This window comes from Pavona decussata, unplaced genomic scaffold (genome assembly GCF_977016875.1).
Source record: "Pavona decussata unplaced genomic scaffold, jaPavDecu1.1 SCAFFOLD_175, whole genome shotgun sequence".
Lineage (NCBI taxonomy): Eukaryota > Metazoa > Cnidaria > Anthozoa > Scleractinia > Agariciidae > Pavona > Pavona decussata.
In genome coordinates, this window is record NW_028145586.1 from 3957075 (window position 1) to 3976894 (window position 19820).

Below are 19820 nucleotides of genomic sequence, written 5' to 3' on the forward strand. Positions count from 1 at the left end.
GTACCCAGAGAAAAACCTCTGCGAACAAGGACAAGAACCAACAACAAACTCAACCCACACATGACACCGAGTCCGGGAATCAAACCCAGGCGTTTCTGGGAGGCCAGTGCTACATGTTTCACCACTGCACCATCCCTGCTCCATTAAACAGATTAAATTATGAAATTATTGTAGAACATTTTTTCAGTGAATTTAAACTTTTGGAGTGCCGCGTACATTTTGCAGATGGCACCAAAACTCACAAAAATACCAAAAATTAAGCGTACAAAAGTCCAGTGAATAGGCCATTTCCAAGTTGCTGTGAACCTCATCATGAAAGTGAGGCTAAGTGCAAAGCTTTTCATTTGAAAATTATTAGTTTTGTTTGCATATAAAATGAAAACTTCTTTTCATAATAAAAACTTTGCACCTAGCCCTGCTTTCATAACGAGGTTCAAAGCAACTCAGAAATGGCCTATTCACAGCACTCCACTTACTTTGCATAGGGTATTTGTTTCCATGTCTCTGAAACTGGATCCCAGTTAATGTTGGTAAAATCAACATATGTAAACTGCTCATCTAGTTGGTTGAGGGGATAATCTGCCTGCTGAAACTTGGGTGCTAAATGAGTGGTGTGAGATTGCAGAATTAGCAACCAGACCAAGAACATAAACAGCAGGAGCTAATCTTAATTTTTAAGAAATGTAATTGTATAAGTAAGTCTCAGTACATGCGTCATTCATCAAATTATAGCCAATGAAGCATACAATCAAGAAAGTTGATTTATACCAGGGGGGGGGGGGGGGGGAGGGTGGTGATGGAGGTGACCATTGTACCTTTCAGGGGTTAAAAATTTGTGGTTTGATACCCCTAAGGGCGCTAAAATCTCAATTGACTTCCGTTGGAGGTATCATGGTAACTTTAAGGGTATTGAACCGAAAAAAATGAGAGGAAGTAAAGGTCAGTCAACTGATTTTAATTTTTGTCTCATTCGTGACTCCCTTCTTGGTGTAAGAATTTGTTTGGGCCACAACCACAACACAGAATTCTGGTTCCTTATAGGGGGTTCTTTTCAAAAATTTCTGACGATCACTTCATCAACTTCATGTGGGACCCCCCCCCCCCCCCCCCACCCCCTCCCCTGGGTTTATACTTAGTAAACCAAGAAAACACTGCTGGTATACATTTTCACAACAAATTTTCTGGGTCACTTCAGTACCAGTTTGAGATGAGCTAACAGTGATCAGGGGGAAACACCTCAGAGTTTTTGCTGAGACTTTGTTGCCCATTTACCCAAAGGCATCTCCTATTTCAGACCAAAATACTTCAATACCCATTTTTTGTCCTGGCCTCTGAAATCCAAACCCATTTTTTTGTAACAATTAATGAATCTTTTCATTTCTCTCTTTTGTTCTTTCTTGCTCTCTTCTTTCCAGGACAAAAAGAGATTTAAAAACATTCACATGCCCTACCAATTCACCCCAAAATGGGTAAAATCTATACCAAGTTTTTAGCTCAAAAATGGCTTAAAAAACCATCTGGGGCAGCCATAGTGATACCGTACTCATATAGCTTGTCCATGTATAAGGGGATACCCTCTGCCTTGGGATAGGCTAGCATGATCTACTTAGGAAATCAATCAAGGATGAATAGTTACCTGCCACAGTCTCTAACTGAACCAAGCCCATGTTGGATTCAGGAATGGCTACCAGGCGGCCAAATGTCTAACAAAAAATTAAAATTAGTCTTTTAACTTACAAAATTTTCAGTATTACATGATCATGTAACTGGTATCCAATAGGCTCATTCCACAGGGTTCGTAAACTGACAATGTATGGGCTTTTAAAAATCCATGCCTTTCCTTAACCTTTTTAAGTTCTCCACGACAAAGTGTCAAAATGCACAGTGTTTATTTCTACTGCATGAAAATCTGTTTCATGCTTCCTTTTTGTTTTTAAAATTAGTTCTTCTTCCTTTTTAGTCTCTAAAAGATTGCTTTCTTAGTGATTTTTTTCCATGACTTTCCATGACCCACAATTTAAATCCATGACTTTCCAGGTTTTCAATGACTGTTGTTGTCAAGTATCACCATAATCAAACTGTCCTTTTACCAAATGACATGGCCTTTCAATGTAGTAATGTTAAGGAATTAAAGGTTTTATTATAAATAAACAATTAATACCTGATGTCCAACTTCTACTCTATCACCAAGTACTACGAAAGGTGAAAAAAAAAAATGAAAAATCATTGTTAGGATGATTGGTTAGGATAATGAATTTCCCTGCACACTGACATCTTAAAAAAAAAAACAAGCACATGTATACACTGTAGTTTTGAACGGCCATAAATGTTTGACTTATTTGCACTTTGTCCAAATGAAACAACAACAGCCTTCTATTTGAAAGTGCCGGTTGGTCAGACTAAGTGTCTTAGTCACTCACTGAAGTCACTGTAAGTATCTCAATCCGTTCTGCACAAATAATTCACAATAATCCTGCCAAATCTTGCAGAATATCGCCTGGTACTTAGCCAAGGCCTAGGCCAAGTTGGCTAAGAATCAAGAGGATATTCCGCAAGATTGAGCAGGATAATAATTGTTTTATTATTAAACACACCGAGGCACAGTTTTATTGCAGAAGAACTGGAGACGAGACGATCTTTGATTTGCCATTTTTCTCCCCAACATGGTGAATATTGAGTGTTGGGCAGTGTTGCAATGCTATCATGGCTAGACAGGGAGGTGTTACATGCTATCAGGAGGTGGCTGATAAAATCCACCAGTCCCTGCTACTGGGAAGCACTTTCTTTGCATCCTGTTTACAAAATGATCTCTGTAAGCAGTCTGTGAAGCATTACACCTGGGACAGATTCAGGTGTGGATGCAAGTACAACCTTAACCAATTTCCATTTTTTTAATATGATTAATATTATTTGTAAATTAATATTTTACATAGCAAAATAATCATTCTGTAGATTTTTGGTATTGACATAATTAAGGTAGAGTGTAACAACTACGATAAGTTTACCTGGCTTTTTTACAACTGATGTGGGTCGTTTGTGTCTTCCTTCCATGGACTGCCTTGCCCTCACGCCCAGTGCGGAGGCTGCTCTTGTTGTTCTTTGCTTAGTACCACTAGCTGAATCGTACCTTCAAAACATTAATTAAGTCTAAGGGCTGATTATTTAAACAAAGTTCAAACAGCGTCAAGATGGCATCTAGCAGTGACTATACAGACACTTTAATAAAGCTTTAAAACGACCCAGTTGTAAACAAATGTAGGTGATTCAAATGAAATAAAAGTTGCCGTGAAAATTTTCTCAAACTTTCTGTGATTGTTCACTACTATGTATTATTTCAAGAAATGTAATAAAAAGGATAGCTCACGGTACCGGTGTCCGCAAGAGGGTTCTGATCCACTCAATTTACCCCCATAATTGCTTGCAATATTTGATTTCAAAAATGAGTTTATTTGATTGGTTATTACCACGCCTGGTGGTAACAGAAGTCACATAGATAAAGCAAAGCATAGAAAAAGGTTCATGGCAGGGAAGTACAATATGAAGCAGTATCGACCCAAAACCTTTCTTGCATGCCAGTTCTAAGTATCACTATTATTTTTATGTCCGCAAGTAGTGGGCAAGCTCATATTTCTGGCAATTTTCGGACTTCATTTTTAAACATCAAGAGGATAATAGCTAAGTTAAAATAACAACATAAAAAAGATAGGTCACAAAACTTGCTTAGGAAAAAAATAACCATTAAATAAATTAGCTAGGCTATCATCAAGGAAAACACACCATGTTTTCAATATATGCGCACGCTAAACGCACACTAATGATGTGAGAAACTATGCACAGTAGGAATGCACATATCATGTAATTCAATTGAATCAGCTTAAAACAGTGTGATCAATATTCAGACAAAAGCTACTGAGCTGCACCTTCCCATGGTGCTCTGATACTCAGTTTATTCTGTTGTACGAGCTAAGCTGTTTCTAACCAATGCGTTTGTGGATAAATCCTACAGTGTGTTCATTCAAATAATAGTTACTGTACTCTGTAGTCTTTCCTGTGTTTCTGTTTGCTTTTACCATTTTGCAAATACACTTCATAAGACAACTCTGTAAAGGGCGATTTAGACGGTACGATTTTCTCTTACGACTGTCACACGCGATTTCTAGAGCGCGCGCTGCTTGTGTCATGTAAAAATCGTACGCAACTCTCGCCACTAAACATTGCCTTTACCTAACATTGTTGACATTTTTCGTGTCGCGTGCGTCTGTCGTAAGGATGTTGTAGGTTGATTTACACGACGCGTTTCGTGTTGTAGGCATGGTGTAAGCGTGTCGACAAATCGTAGGCAAAATCCTACCGTCTAAATCGCCCGTAACAAGTTTTCAGTTGTGTGGAGACAAACCTTTGGAGTTTAGACCACATTGATCCCACGCAGGACTGTGGTCTCTCCTGGACTGATGTCTTCACCAGCCGTTTAGACTGAAAGAAAATGAACAGAGCTACTTATAAGCACTGTATGTGCAATCAACTTGTAGGCAAATCTCTATTTTATGAAGATGACTCTGGAACATGGGTAGTTACAGTCAATTCACGTCATGCCTGACCAGTATTTCCAAGAGTGAAATGAACATTTGAATTCCTCTTTGTAATATCCGGCATTTGAATGCAATGTTGAACATTTCTCTGGAAATCGTTCCGGACAACTGACACACTTACTGAAAAAAAGATTCAAAATAATTGGGAAACAATAATAATTGTTATTCTTGAATGCAACAAAACTTCATAGCCTTATACCATCAATAAACTAGGGAAATTTCTACGGGAACTCTGAAATATTGTGGGCGATGTTTAAAACTGACATGTAAATTTCAAAACTCTGTTCAAATTCCAAAAATACAGGTCACGCATGACGTGGATTGTCTGTAAAAGAAGAAAGATCAGGGTATCGAGGAGGGGTTGACAGGGGTGTAGGTCATACCTTCTGGGGGTTAAAATTTGTGGTTTGGCACAGACTGCATAGGACATTCAAGATGACCCCTTTTTAGGATTACTGATGGTACCTTTCAAAGTGTAAGCTGGAAAAAAATATGACAAAAAATAGAACTACTTCCTCAACTTAATAATCCTTGGGGGAGAAGATTAACTCCAACCACACCACACCTGCAGAATGGGGATTTGGTTCCTGTACTTTCTTCAAGGCCCCACCCACACCCCCAACTCCACCCTAGGAGAAAGATTTGATCAGTGACTTACAGTTATCACATAGCTTGGTTGTAACTCGTCATTTTGCAATTGGCTCTTCATTAGTGAAATGTCTTCCTTGTTCCTTTTTCCTAAAAACAAATCATCACAAAAATCCATGCAGTGTTACTGAGAGGAGCACTTGAGGATGCTAACATATTGTATCAAGGTGAAACGCAGGTACCTTGGCACTAAGATGTCAACACACCTTCCTCTCAACTGCTACTCCCAATCAACAAAGGATTTGAGATCTTGATAGCAACAGTGGTGCAAATCCTCGACGGTTTTTCCCTTACTTTGGAGGTTTTTCTCCCAATCTCAACATTTTCCCATCCACAATTTAAGCCAAACTTTCCAACTTACAATTTGATCTGACTGGATATACAACAGATAAGGAGTTCCAGGCTTGTACTCCTCTGTACAAGAAAGATCTTTGTCCTGTCTTGGTAGATAGCTTGGGTATTGATAAGTTTCCATTTACGGCTGATCTGGTATTAAATTGATGTTTGTTTTTAACGTATTCAAAGTTCTTTTGTAGATAATCGGGGCTAGACTTGTTAAAATGAGGGCTAATTGCATGGGGCTAAACAAAATGAGATCATTACATTACCTGTTGTTGGTGGGTTAGCATCCTTTACACACTCGAGAAGATAGTCAGCAATCTCTCTGGCAACCTTGTTTTTCCCTCCCTGTTTCAGATGAAACAATAGGTTTGAAATGCTAAAGCACACTCACATTATCCTTAATATCATAGATAACTGTTGCATTTTTCAATGCAACAATTGTCAGCGTTACTGCAGATCCCAAGCGGGTCAGACCGCCCACATGAGAGCCTGTTTGAGATAGGCCTCAACTCAAACACAAGACAGTCGTCTGCGGCAACAAAGGACAGCCATTACGAGATAACGGAAAGTTCTCTTTAGTCTATAAGTTGCTTAGTTCCTTACTGTCTACACTTCAGAGGTCTAGACAGTTAAAGAACTAAATAAATGTTCTTGGTTATAACAATTAATTAATACTGATTGATTGAAATATGCCTAATACAAATTATTTTAAAAAAATAGGTTGACATTCACTAACTAAGGTGAACTTGGTTCCTGTTATATCTGCAAACTTTCAGTAGCAACAAAATTCATGTGGCTGAGGCTTGCATTCTAAAAGTGTTCGATAGCGTCCAATCACTCTAAAAGTCTGCATATACTTCACTAATTTCATATGACTTAAAATGACCATTTTTTATACCCTAAAAAGTGATTGTAACCAAAATTTACCCTAACTGTAAATCACATACACAACCTATTTATTCATTTTAATGTCTGATCTGATTGAGCAACAAGCCTGTACAAAAACAGCCTTCATATCCAACACAAATTGTTCACACAAGCAAAAAAAATTTTCATGTGACACATTTTAATTACTGCATCACTATAATGACTGTAAATCTAGAAGAAAAGTTGTACTGTTTTCTCCCAAAAAAAATTGATACATTGAAGAACTGACTGGTAAAGAGGAAATGGTAAATCATCACATGAGGAATGTTGTTTGTACATAGTAGCAAACGAGATGAAAATAATGATATTTACCCCTTCTGAATGAACCTTCCATGTTAGTGCTTTGATCTTTTCACCAATACCAGAATCTTTAGTAGCTGTAATTATCAGGTCCAGAATACCTACAAGAAAAACAGTTCTGAGCTGCTGTAAAAAGTAATATTTCATGAGCCTCCAAATTATGCAGCATGTAGGAAGTTAAGGAGCACTCGTTCAATCTTCCTTATTTCTTTTGTATTGTACACTTAACAATTATTCCACGAGCGCGCGTTGGATATGAGTTGACAGATAGCCAACAAGGCGCATGGCGCAGAGTTGGCTATAATCATCTCATATCCAACGAGCGCGAGTGGAATAATTGTTTATTAAAAATAATCAAAAAATTTTGCTAGATCTTACTGATTTTGCTGTGCAAGAATAACAAGCAGACAATTTAATGGTCGTCATTTCTCAGCCATGGTATAATGGCTCATATACTATGGCCGCTAAGCCAATCAAATCCCTCGAATTGCATTATACAATGATTCAGTTTTTAATAATAATTGTCAATATACAGAAGTTGTGAATGTAACAAGGTACGAAAAATGTGCGTAGACAAAATTGAGTTACCAGGATCTTTTCCGATGAAGTCGAAGAAAACAGGTACAATGCAAAGCAACTGAACCACCTCTGATGCCAACAAACACCTGTAACCAGCTTTCCTGCATAACACAAAGTGATACTTATCAGCCCTTTAACCCCTAAATATCAAAGGACAAATTCCCCTTCCTTGTCAAGAAGTTATTAAAATATCAAGAAAATTCCACTTTGATGATCATATCCTCAATTCCAATGCCCTCAGAGGTTGAATAAGTATTGATATTATAATGAGAAATTTGACACTGATCACTGTTAGGACTTAAAGGGTTAAAGGTAAGAACGGGTGATCTCAAACTTCCTGCCATCTGTTTTCATTGGAGATTGTTGTAAAGTAATTTAATTACTACTGGCTACCACAGATTCCTGTTTTCTCAAACACCATTGGTTGACATAGCATGAATCTGCTGTTCAAAAAGTTACCAAAAAAAATTTTAGAAGCTGGAGGACAAGTGACAAGCATGAGTGATATTTTCAAAGTGTAAATGTTTTTTACATGTGGTTCTATGGTTTAAAGGAGAATCATGCCATTTCATTCAAAAGCAGCAAAAAAATGATAACCACATTGAAAAAAATACCTTGAATCCAGCTTTTTTCTTGTAGCTTGATACCTGTAAAATTATAACAAATCAAATTCATGTTCTTTAGTTAATGGGGAAGTATCACAAGAATTTGATGCCATTTCAAAATGCAAAGATCTTTGTCTGTCAACAGAAACAAAACAATAATGTCTAGTTTTGTAATAAATATCATCCCAGTGCTGTAAAACTGTCGATTAGTGCCTCTGGCCAGAGACAGAGTTGGTTGGAATGGATTGAAACTTGAAAAGTGTAAGGCTAACATTTTTCAAGTTCTCGCATTTTTGTTCCCAAAATGTGCCACAACAGATCATGAGTACTTTGTTCCTTTCAAGAACTGAGTTGCCTCTTGTTGTTCTAAAATTTTAAAGTTAAGTGATTAGGTCTTATATTGCCATTTTTAACAAAAGAGGTAGAAAAAGTATAACTTTGTGGTGGAATAGTGTGCATCAGATTCCTTACTTTGATACACTGTCTCCATTTGCCAGTCTCACCAAATCAGCCACAAGATCATAAAGGCATAGATACAATCTGTTGTACAAACCACCATCCTAATAACAAATTTATAAGAGAAGGAATAAAAAATACTGGACAATATAAAACCATTCTATATCAATAACATCAATAAACCTAAAAGGGTGCAGTGACAAATGTGGTCTGGCCCCAGTTGTTCAAAGTCTGATTAAGCTAATCCTAGATTAATGTGAGTTGAGTTAAATACTAAACAATAAAGATTTCTCAAAAAGATTTTTGTCCCTCAGTTTTGATTTGACTTTTCTTTACCATCAGCTTAAAATTAGATTTCAAAACATTTTTAACAAGCCAGCTGAAAACCTTGGTTAACTTTCAATCGTGGGTTAGTGTTCATCGACTTTCAAACAACCAGGCCTTGGATTACAAAAAACAAGCCCTGGAACATTTAATCAAAATCTGGATTCACTAAGAGGGCAATAATTAAAAAAATCAAGGTAAAAAGGGCATCGCTTAAGACAAGAACCTTTGTTTACATTGTTCCCCTTCACCCACATATACAGAAAAAGATTCAGAAGTCAAGGGACTGTCAGATTAGAAATGTTTGAGGATTTCAAAAATTTCTTCCAAGGTTTTGTCCTACTATCTTGCACAAAGGGGGTTGAGGGATCACCTGAGCCAATGCAATAAGTCCTTGTTTAAATGCTACTAACATGGGTAACAGAAACCTGGTAAAGTAGCCTAACAAAACTATGTGTGCTTCATAACCTCTGATGGACTAGTAACCCTTAAACTTCCACAGTAACTTTGAACAAAACTCTGCAAGTTATATATTAGTATACAAATGGATAACCAGATTAGTTTCTAAAGAAACTGTGGTGCTGCATCAGTCAGGGAAGTAGAAATGAATATTTGGTTTGTCAATAGATTGCTAACTAAAGGTAAATTGGCCACCGTAAAGAGATTCCAGGGCTGATGTTTGAGTTTGTTGTTGGTTCTCGTCTTTGCTCTGAGAGGTTTTTCTCCGGGTACTCTGGTTTCCCCTCTCCTCAAAAACCAACACTTCTAAATTCCAATTTGATTTGGAAAGTGTACCCAGTTAATGCTCTGCACTAAAGAAATTGACACTTAAATAAAGTGATTTATTTATTATTATTAATAAGTGCTAGCCCTTTAACTTTAGTTATCAGTTCTGTTGATAAACCAAACATTTGTAAATTATTTATGACTGATCATGAATAATTGTCACAAGACAAATTTTATATACATTTCAATTCAATTCAATTCAATTCAATTTATTTGCCATTAACAAAAAAATACAACATAAATACATTATAGACGACACACAATATTCTTACTATTACAATATTCATACTTGACTATTTACAATATTAAATGTGTTAAAGGCTAGGAAGCCTATATAGAAGCCGGGGGCTTATTAACTATAGGCTTCCTAGAACTATTGGATAAACCATAGAAGTTAAGGGTACTGATTGAAATCTCCAATTAATTTTTTTTTTTAAAGAAGAAAAAAAAAAAAAAAAAAGGAAAGGAAGAAAAAAAAGAAAAGGTAAAGAAAAGGTGTGTAGCTCAGTAAAGAGTCAATTTAACTTAGATAGAAGGAATTTTTTGCATATAAGTCTCAAATTATACATTATGCTGCCTCTGTCACTTACAATATATTGATCACGTTCTATCTTTACTGCACCAAGAAGCAATGAAAGCACTCGGCATCTGATGTCCCGAGGAAGCATAAAGAGATCCATGGTATCGACATTCCTTGAAAATATAAATTAACAGTGATTATTACTGTCCAATCTTCACTGAAAGTCTTAATTAATGCCAAGTTTATAGGATCTATTTATAACTGAATTAAACAATTAACCTTCTCAAGATAAACCTTGCTTTCAAAAAAGACACCATGCTTCAAGGATGAGGTAGTTGTAACTGTTAATTGTGTGGCTGGAATCCTATCACATGGCCATGATCTTTCAAAAGGGAACTGAAATACGACCGTCTTGAGAAAAAATTCCAGTTCTTTTGACTATCTCAAGGTTATTGATGTACTGTCAGAATGAATTCAGCTTCTTGTTCTGAATATTCTTTACTAACCTTATTTTCCGCAGCCTTGCAATATCCAGAGTTTGTTGAACAAGCACTGATGGAATGGCAAACTCCAAAGATGCCTTTAGAAAGAAAACGCATAGTATTCAGTAGTAATATTGATGATGTTGAAGGAAAATTCCAAAGATGTTGTGTCAGAACCATTAAAGACCTTTAGATTGTAGTATGAGAACAACTTCACGTTTTTCCCAGATTATGAACCAGTGCCATTTTGGTGGGTCAACAAGGTAGCCATTGTCATTTTACCACAATTTTTTGTGAGAACATCACAGTGAGCAGGTGAAAACAAGTCCACAAAATGTAGGTATTATCATTCAAAACAATTTCGTCAAGTTCATCCCACACAAAGAGCAAAATGAAGCTTCCTGAGATATATCTCTTCTTAGTATAAATCTACTAGTGTTCTATCACGAATGCTGTTCTCTGATTGGCTACGCTACTCACTATCTATTCTGTGAGTAGCAGTTTTCAACAAAATGGCAGCCGCTTCGTCGCGTTTTCAAAGTGTCTGCAATGAGGAAATATATAATTTGTTTGTTTAGTTTTGACCGACTAAAAAAAAAAAGTTTTGACCGACTAGTAGATTTATACTAAAATGATTAGATTATTTGCTCTCGATTTCTACGCGTGATAGTTGATTCGAGCTTCGCCCTCATCAACTATCACGCAATAGAAATCTCGAGCTCATAAATATCTAATTGTTAATTAGTAATTTGCTTGGAGTAAAAACTTGTATTTGTAGTCATACACATACTAGAATCTAAAGGTATCTATTCTAGACTTAACATTAGTAACAACAACTGATTGCAAAAGATTTAGGCTCACAGCTCTAAATACCACTTTCTGGTTACAACAATTAACAGCTAGACATGAAGGCAGTATCACTTTTAGTTTTAAAGTTAACAAAAAAACGTTTGACATAAAACGTTTAAGGAACATTTGTTACACCACTCAATGAACGTACCACTAGCATCAGTAACAGCATATTACATCTTTCCTTGTCTTCATTTCTGTAGTTGATCAGGTTCTCTATAAGCTGTGATGGCTTCACTTTTCCTCTAAAATTTAAAATAATTATTAAAAAAAGTTTTGGCCTGGTTCCCTTTGACCACTGTTTTTCATCTTAATTTTTTGTGATGCCCGTTAAAGGACTTCTGATAATGTCAGGCAATTTCAAGTGCTTGATTTACTTCCAATGGTGCTGTAATTCTCAACATTACTTAAATTCAACAACAAAGTTCTGTGAACTAGGAGTGAATTTGTTCCTACAAAAATGCTGAACGCTTTTGAATCTATTGTAAACTTGCATTCTGACATAGTTCCTTACTTGGTAGTGTTCTTGATGAAAAGGTTTACTTCTTGCTGTAAGCAATATGCAAGGTAAAGCAGCCTTCGTTTATCCAGATCTGTTTTTTAAATATAAACAACAAATTAAACAATGGTAGGTACAGGTAAGTTACACTTGGGTCTAGGTGACCCTCACAGCTGAAGCTTAAGCCATTTTTTGTATTATATAAAGCGACTAGGAGCATTACTACTTCCCCTGGGTAGGATGCTAGTCCATCACAGGATACCCTGCATGAAGGGACTAGGAGTATTACTACTCTCCCTGGATGGGGTGCTAGTCTATCACAGGATAGCCAGCATGAAGTGACTAGGAGTAATTTACTACTCCCCCTGAATGGGATGCTAATCAATCACAGGATACCCAGCATGAAGTGACTAGGAGTATTGCTACTCCCCCCGAATGGAATGCTAATCCATCACAGGATACCTAACATGAAGAGACTGGGAGTATTGCTACTCCCATGCTAGTCTATCACAGGATACCCAGCATGAAGTGACTAGGAGTATTACTACTCCCCCCTGGATGGGATTTTAATCCATCACAGCTGGTAAGGGTCTTTAAAGGCACTGTAAGTACTCAGTATATGTGTAAAAAGAAACCTTCTGATACTATTGCCGCCTTACCTACATTCAGTTTTTCCTTGATGGGGAATCTCCTCATCAAATGTTCTCTCTTTCAAAAACAATGCAAAGTGGCAAAATTAATTAAGCAAGGGATCAGGGACAAGTTTCTCAAAAAGTCCAGTCTGTTAACTTGTTGCAGTTGTAACCTTGTTACTAGGATGGCAACCAGAAAGTGAAATGTTCCCTTTTTGGAATTAACATCTTCACACCATCGTATTTGTAACGTTAAGCCACACTCATCAACAAGAGCTTTTCCTGTCCATGGTAAGGAGCAAAACCACGCCAAAAAAGGAAATATTTCACTTCCGGTTGCCGTCCGCCGCTCACGAACGTCTGTGCTTAAACTCCCTATTAGTGTATCACAAAGCACACTCCAACTTCTCGGTATTTAGTTACCCAAGTTTTTACTTCCCAATAATGTAATACTTTCCAAGAACTAACAGAAAACAGAACTATGTCTGCTCCCACAAGTTACCAATCATGGCTAGCTTATAAAAGTACCAGGGAGGATTAACCCTTTCCTTCTGGACAACCACTATAGTGGGACCCCAGCTCATAACTGGGTCAGTATTTGCTCAATTACATTAAAATTTTGTCAGCAAATGGGTCTTGGAAAGATATTTATGTTTTAAGAGGAAAATGGAACCTCTGGTATCTATAATGTGGTTTAATACGTACCCCTATGACTTTTGTATTTTTTTTTTTTAATTTAATGCATTTACAGACTCTGACATAACTCAGGGTGTTCTATGCCTTCAAAAAATTTAGCTGCAAAACAAGGTAACGATTGTTAAGGTATACCTATCACACCAAGATTTGAAACCATATCTTACACATAAGCACAGGGTTTTTTTTACCGTTTTAGAAAATTGAGTAAAAAAAACTTAGAAGGGAAAGGATTAAGAAAACAACAGGAAATGCAAAAACCACCAGAAAATCTCTTTGATCAATGAAGGGTGCGAGGTAAATTATTGCGAGTTGCGAGAAGAAAAATAGGCTCAGAATATAAAACAATATAAGTTCCAGTAAAACAGAAATTAATCAGGCATTGAAATTTGACAAAGACATGCCTGAAAATCAAAACAGTATTCCTTGATGAAATATTCAGTAAGAAGATAATAATATTAAGGCATTGTAATGGGATATTATTCTGTATATGTACCTTCTGTCCAAAAACACCAGTGACAGAAACATTTTTTAGGGAGGATGGAACAAACTGGTTCTTGGGTAGCTTGTGTCTCTGAGAAAGTACATAAAATAAATAATAATATCAACAGGGCAATTTTAAAGCATTGTTAGACTTGTCAAGTGGATTGCATTTATAATAAGTAGTTTTATGCCACATCATGGGACCTTAGTTTTGCAATATAGTCAAGTACAAATATGTTTTATCTAATTTCCAAACACCAAGAAGTGCCAGCCATGCGTGGCTTGAAGGCCATACTATTGATTTTGAGAATGCACGTGTCATCGACAGAGGCAATTCACGCGTAAGAAAAACGCTGGAATCTTGGCACACTGCGATAACTAGCCAGGCAGACAATAATGCTTAAACATCTGCCAAGACAATATTCAATTTTATTGTAACTTTATTCATGCCATCAATATTTTTTCTTCACTCTAGTATTTCCCTTGTATTATTGTATTTACTCATATTTGTTCGTTATTTTTTCTCACCTCTTTGTATATATATTTCTGCCTTCGCTTTTTACATCTCACTTTTTAAAGATTGCAGACTGGCAATCGAAAGCTTAGTGTTTTTAAACTTTTAACCAGAGAACGTCTAAAGAAAATTGATTAATTATGCCTGGTTACTCATCGATTTTTAAACCAAGAAGTGGGTTAAAAAGCAAGGCACAGCTGAGGTTTTTTTTTTTTAACCAACCTCAAAGTTACGAAAATCAGATGAAACACCCAGGTTCAGAGTACTTTATATAACTTCTCAAACCATTAGTAATTCTTGGAGAAAGCGGAAGCAAAATTTCGCCAAATTTTCTGATAATTAAGACCACATTTCCAAACATCCTTAACGGTAGTGATTTCCTTTGTTTCACATCATGAAATAGAATTATTAATATAACAAGTTCGAGAATGCCAAAATTCCCAAAGGCCCTAGTAAAGCAAAGCTAATGAATGCCAGGTTTGAAAAGGGATCATAATTAACCCTGTATTTGTACTAAAATCATAGTACAACATCAAAAACTAATGAAACAACTGTTGAATCTTTGTTACGTGATCATACCACAGGCCTGTCAGACAATGCAGAATCTCTAAAAAACTGTTCGACTTGTGCACGCTCTGCAGCTGTTGACAAAATGAGAAATTACAGCCGTGAGAATGAGCCTTAAACCATACCAACCTTTGACTGTACAAACCACCCTACAAAAGTCACTAATACCAAATATTGATAAGTAAACATAAAACTCACAGGTTATAATGCGCCCGTCCAGCATCCAAACAAGAGGAAGGCTGTCAATCACATGCAGTCTGTCTGTTACAACAGGAAATGGCTCGGGTCAGACTGGATAAATTAAATTCCAATATAACTAATATTTATTAAACTTTCCAAGTTTACTCCCAAACCTTTGAGCCAATAGAGGTGAATGGGACACTTGCCAGAAATTATAGTGCAAAGTGAATAATACCACAACTTACAATGTGACTTTTGACATTTTTTTTTTTTGGACTTTGGTAAATGGTAACTGCATAAACGTGACAGGTATAACTCTGGTTGTGAGTAATCAGTGCCTTACAGTTTTCATTTATTCCAAGTCACTGTTCCATCATACACAGATCTACTTTTTTACTTTGAAATTACTGATCCTAATGTACCTTGTAAGCCCTTGCTGACCCCTTTCTACCATAATTTATAAAAGAATTTTTTTTCTCAGTGACACATTGTGCTAGTACTACACAAAATTAAAACTACAACTGACTTTCATAAATCAAGAGGGTTGCTCTATCAGTACACTAGTTGTCAAACACACATCCTGTTAAAATACTATTTTATAGGGCTAAAAAAGTTAAAAAAAAAAAAAGAAAAGATATTCGACTAATTAAGTCATTCAGGTAAGACGACTTAACGGGTTTCTGGGATGGTTATGCCTATATTCTACAAAAAATTAACACTTACAGTATGCATCCATCTCCAGTTTGGGATTACCATGGAGACAGAGGTCCAGAATGTGAACATGCCGTATCTTTTGTAACTCATTCCAATCCAGGTCATTATTAGAGAGGACCAGTGTTCCAAAAGCTACTACTGAAAACAGGCCCTCCAAGCCTTTCACCTGTGGAAAAGTTCCGCCACAAAGGCAACAAACACTTTACCCGTTAACTACTTAAATATCAAAGAACAAATTCTCCTATCTTGTCTTCATACTTTTCTTATAAAAGTACCGTGTGATCATATCTTTAATTCTCATGACCTCGGGGTTGAATAAGCATTGATATTACAAGGAGAAATTTGATGCTGATCACAGTTAGGGCTTAAGGACAGTGTCTACTTTCTGGGAATTGAACCTGGGCCACATTGGCGAGAAGCGAGTGCTCTCACCACAATAGAGGCATACTCCAATAGCAGACGAAGAAGAGCTAATATAGAGCACATTAACAGAGGAGAGAATTGTAGTGTGGGATCACCATAGAGAGCAGTGGGAACTGGCAGAGTAGAATGGGATGTTGACCTCTCCTTGTTCCCCTACCTCTCCAGTTATAAAGTCAGTGGGTTCACCCTGAAAGAAACCCTGTTGACTTTCCCAGGGAGGGGGGATATTCTTGGAGATTCAAGGGGTGGCGGGAGGGGGGGAGGTTGTACTCCTCTTGAACAAAATTATTGAAGATGTGAAGTAAAGTTGAAAAAGTCAGACAGACAAATTTGACTGCTCCAAAATGAAATCAAAGACACAACCAGATGCCGGCTGGATGAGCGCGCACCCATGAACTCAAGTGCAAACGAAATCATGAACCATTTTGCCATCATCGAGATGGAGGGGTGGGGGGGGGATCCAAGATTGTAGAAGGTCTCAGTTTGAGAGCACTCAGATCTTTTACCTGAATCCACATCTTAATTTATTTATATTTATTTATCTATTTATTAAATCTAAGTCATATATTCCTTCAATAATCATTTATAATGTGATCTTTTTTAAACACACCGATAATCGCATTACTGTGAAGTAGGATAGGCTATGAAAAAGCTTCTGCAATGAGAATCGCGTTAAAAACAAACGGTCAACATCTCAAAACGAGCTGACTTTTAAAAACATTTTTTTTCGTGACGTGCCGGTACTGTAAATTTTCACGAACTTCGAGGCATTTGACGATATCAACAACTTCACGTACGCCTGAGTTCACAAAGACAATAAGTACTTATATTTTTAATTCTCATATTAGTTCGAGCCATGGTACGAAGATCAGAATAATACGGCCATTATCTTTGTTTAGACACCGGTTACCACAAACAAAACACACGGTCAATTGGCCCTCATGAATAAAGATATTGAAGCAACTCGTTTGCGTCTGATTATTACGGACAGCGCGAACAAGGCATTTCCAGCGAATAAAACAATTAAAAAACGTAGCTTTATAAGCGAAATTATAGATCTTTTTTACCTCAATCACGTCAACTAGCGCTAACTTGATTTCTGAAGACGTTAATCTTGGCCTCATCAATTTGACACTTTCACATTTTCGAGTAGTTAGATCAGTTTCAAATAGCTTAAAACGATCAAGAAGCTTAAAAAACAATTTATATTTACGAGAAGAAATTTGAGTTTTAAGGCGACAATGATTTTTTTCATGTAGGCAGTGAGAAAACGAGTTTTAATTACAATAAAATCAGCCTTAGGGCATAAAACATTGAGATGTAATTACCACGTTGTTGGCAAGGTCAATTTTCCACAGTTGAGGGCAACTTCGCAGATCAGGCGCTGATTCAATCCTATTTCCACGAAGAATCGCTGTCTGCAGCTTTGGGCATAATTCCAGCCTTTCAAGAGACACTGCAGAAGATAGTTAATTTCATCACCTTTCATCAGTTAAGACAGAAATAACAGTTTTAATTTAAAACGTACCTAAACCAAGATTTGAAAGGTCCAGATATTCCACCAAGTGCAACGGCTGAGACGTCCGTGACCTCAACAGCTGTTGAAAATGGGAAAGAAAGAAAAATAATTGACTTTTCGCTAATCGCTACAAAGGAAAAACACTTATGAAACACCTCACCTGACTAGAGATCCTCATTCTAAGCTACATGACGGCGAAAGTTGCTCATTCCTGTAGCAAATTCCACCACAAATGCATGAGCTTATGTTGCTTTGTTTGTACACTGGCGTGGAGGGTACAACTGATTTCCGTAGTAGGGGTGCGGATGGGATGAAATTGTCACAATGGCGGGAAAATATTGCGGGACTGAATAAGCGTTTTTTCACAACTTACCCGCATTGGTGTCCCAAGAAATGATAGTCCCTCAGTTATTAAAAACTACAACGAATTCTCCCTCCCCCATCTGCGCTATCTCCAAGTGATGGCTTTGTACTCGAGGGAAATTAAAGATATTCATCGCGATCAAGAAATAAGCAGATTTCTTTTTACAGAAGTTCTTTCCATATAGCTATAGGGGGATCCAATGCCTGCTTGAACAAAAAAGTACAAATAAAATACATGGACAAAACTTTCCATAAACATTCCCAGGTACAACCATTCTCCATTGTAAAATTTGTTCCAGATTATGCTATGGACTACTCAGACTAAATGAATTTAAATATAATTACGAAACATATATTTTGAACGGCGGATCGATGAAAGATCAAATAGAAGAAAGATCCTCGCAGTTAGAACGCAACTTGGCTTTCTTTTCGCAACTACTTAAGTTGCGTACTAACTGCGAGGATCTTTCTTCTCTTTGACTACTCAGACTCTATACAGCAAACTAAGTATATGCCAAACTAGCCTCCCACGCAGACGTCCTTAGGGGTTCACCACGAGGAAACGCGTGACGAACCCCTAAGGACGTCTGCGTTGGAGGCTATTGCCAAACCAGTATCAACAACCTCCACTTGGGTGAACTTGAGTGCAGTGGCACCCTGCTTATTACGGACAGTTGTATTTGTACTGATGAAAAGCTCATATGTTTTCTTACACAATAGCCCTTCCGAGTGACACGCTCTCGGACAAAGTTAACCTTGCCTTAGGGACATTGGTTATCTGTGCACTGTAATTTTCTGTCTATCTGACTGAACCACAAATTGAAGATGCAATTGCAGAGCAAAATCACGGATTACGTTGTCAGTCGTGTTTGAAGCACAGAGAACATTAATTTTTGTGCGGGACTATTTGAATGATTGCAAAGTTTCTCCATTTTGAATTTAACTTACAGTCACGAAGTTAAGCTTTGTCCTGTTGCTTTTAAATTGCTTGCTTTGTATCATGTGTCCATGACGTTTATTGAGAGAACCCCCATTAATATGGACAGTCTTGCGTGTCCTTTTGGTGTCCGTATTAACCGGGTTCCACTGCAGTTTGAGAAGCTAGCTAAGCCGCACATGGAATATTAACCCTTTAAGCCCTAACAGTGATCAGCATCAAACTTCTCCTTGGAATATCAATGCTTATTCAAGCTCTGAGGTCATGAAAATTAAGGATATGATCAACCAAGGTGAATTTTCTTGATATTTTAATAACTTCTCCCCAGTACTTTTATAAGAAAAGTATGGAGACAAGGTAGGAGAATTTGTTCTTTGATATAAGGGGTTAATAGTAAACTCCCCTCCTGAGCCATTGTATATCGAACCCAAAGAAAGTCTCTATGGAAAGTGGATGCTAACTTACCTCGTAATGTCTCTCTTGATCTTGGTCAGCAAATAAATTTTATTCCAATCTACGGGCGTCTACATATACTGAACACGATGAACAATGGCGCATACAAGATGTGATAAAATGCATATTACTGTCAGTAACAACGCGAGGTTTGTACCGGGGGGGGGGGGGGGGCACTTAACCCGTTTTTGGGTATAGGGGTGCCGCTGGGGGTTTGAAACCCTGACCCTGTTTAGGACGAAAATAACCTTAAATACCTACCCTGTGTAGGACAATGTCCTCAATTTTAAGACCCTATCTGGGACAGAGGACAACATCTAGCTCTTGTGTTACACAAGTGTTCATTGGTAATAGTAATAACATTTAAAGGTCCACTGTCACTTACCGGACGTGATGTTCCACGCATTGAAACGCGAATACCAATCACAACAGATAA

General features: G+C 37.2%; 1 protein-coding gene across 1 annotated transcript in view; it reads right to left on the reverse strand.

Annotated features, from left to right (window-relative positions):
- LOC146463749 (uncharacterized) overlaps positions 1-18063 on the reverse strand; it is a 28957-nt gene extending 10894 nt beyond the window's left edge. The window contains exons 1-23 of the mRNA XM_085084039.1: positions 17792-18063; positions 17641-17710; positions 17441-17568; positions 15699-15855; positions 14994-15056; positions 14808-14869; positions 13728-13805; positions 12566-12614; positions 11922-12000; positions 11559-11652; positions 10583-10656; positions 10147-10249; positions 8462-8550; positions 8000-8032; positions 7395-7486; positions 6819-6907; positions 5846-5924; positions 5248-5327; positions 4397-4473; positions 3006-3127; positions 2162-2193; positions 1637-1703; positions 477-600 (exon numbers count right to left, since the gene is read on the reverse strand). Of these exons, the coding sequence (XP_084940165.1) occupies positions 477-600; positions 1637-1703; positions 2162-2193; positions 3006-3127; positions 4397-4473; positions 5248-5327; positions 5846-5924; positions 6819-6907; positions 7395-7486; positions 8000-8032; positions 8462-8550; positions 10147-10249; positions 10583-10656; positions 11559-11652; positions 11922-12000; positions 12566-12614; positions 13728-13805; positions 14808-14869; positions 14994-15056; positions 15699-15855; positions 17441-17568; positions 17641-17710; positions 17792-17809 (1859 nt within the window). The 5' untranslated portion in view covers positions 17810-18063. The remainder of the gene's footprint in view (positions 1-476; positions 601-1636; positions 1704-2161; positions 2194-3005; positions 3128-4396; positions 4474-5247; positions 5328-5845; positions 5925-6818; positions 6908-7394; positions 7487-7999; positions 8033-8461; positions 8551-10146; positions 10250-10582; positions 10657-11558; positions 11653-11921; positions 12001-12565; positions 12615-13727; positions 13806-14807; positions 14870-14993; positions 15057-15698; positions 15856-17440; positions 17569-17640; positions 17711-17791) is intronic.
- Between the last annotated feature and the right edge of the window lie 1757 nt (positions 18064-19820).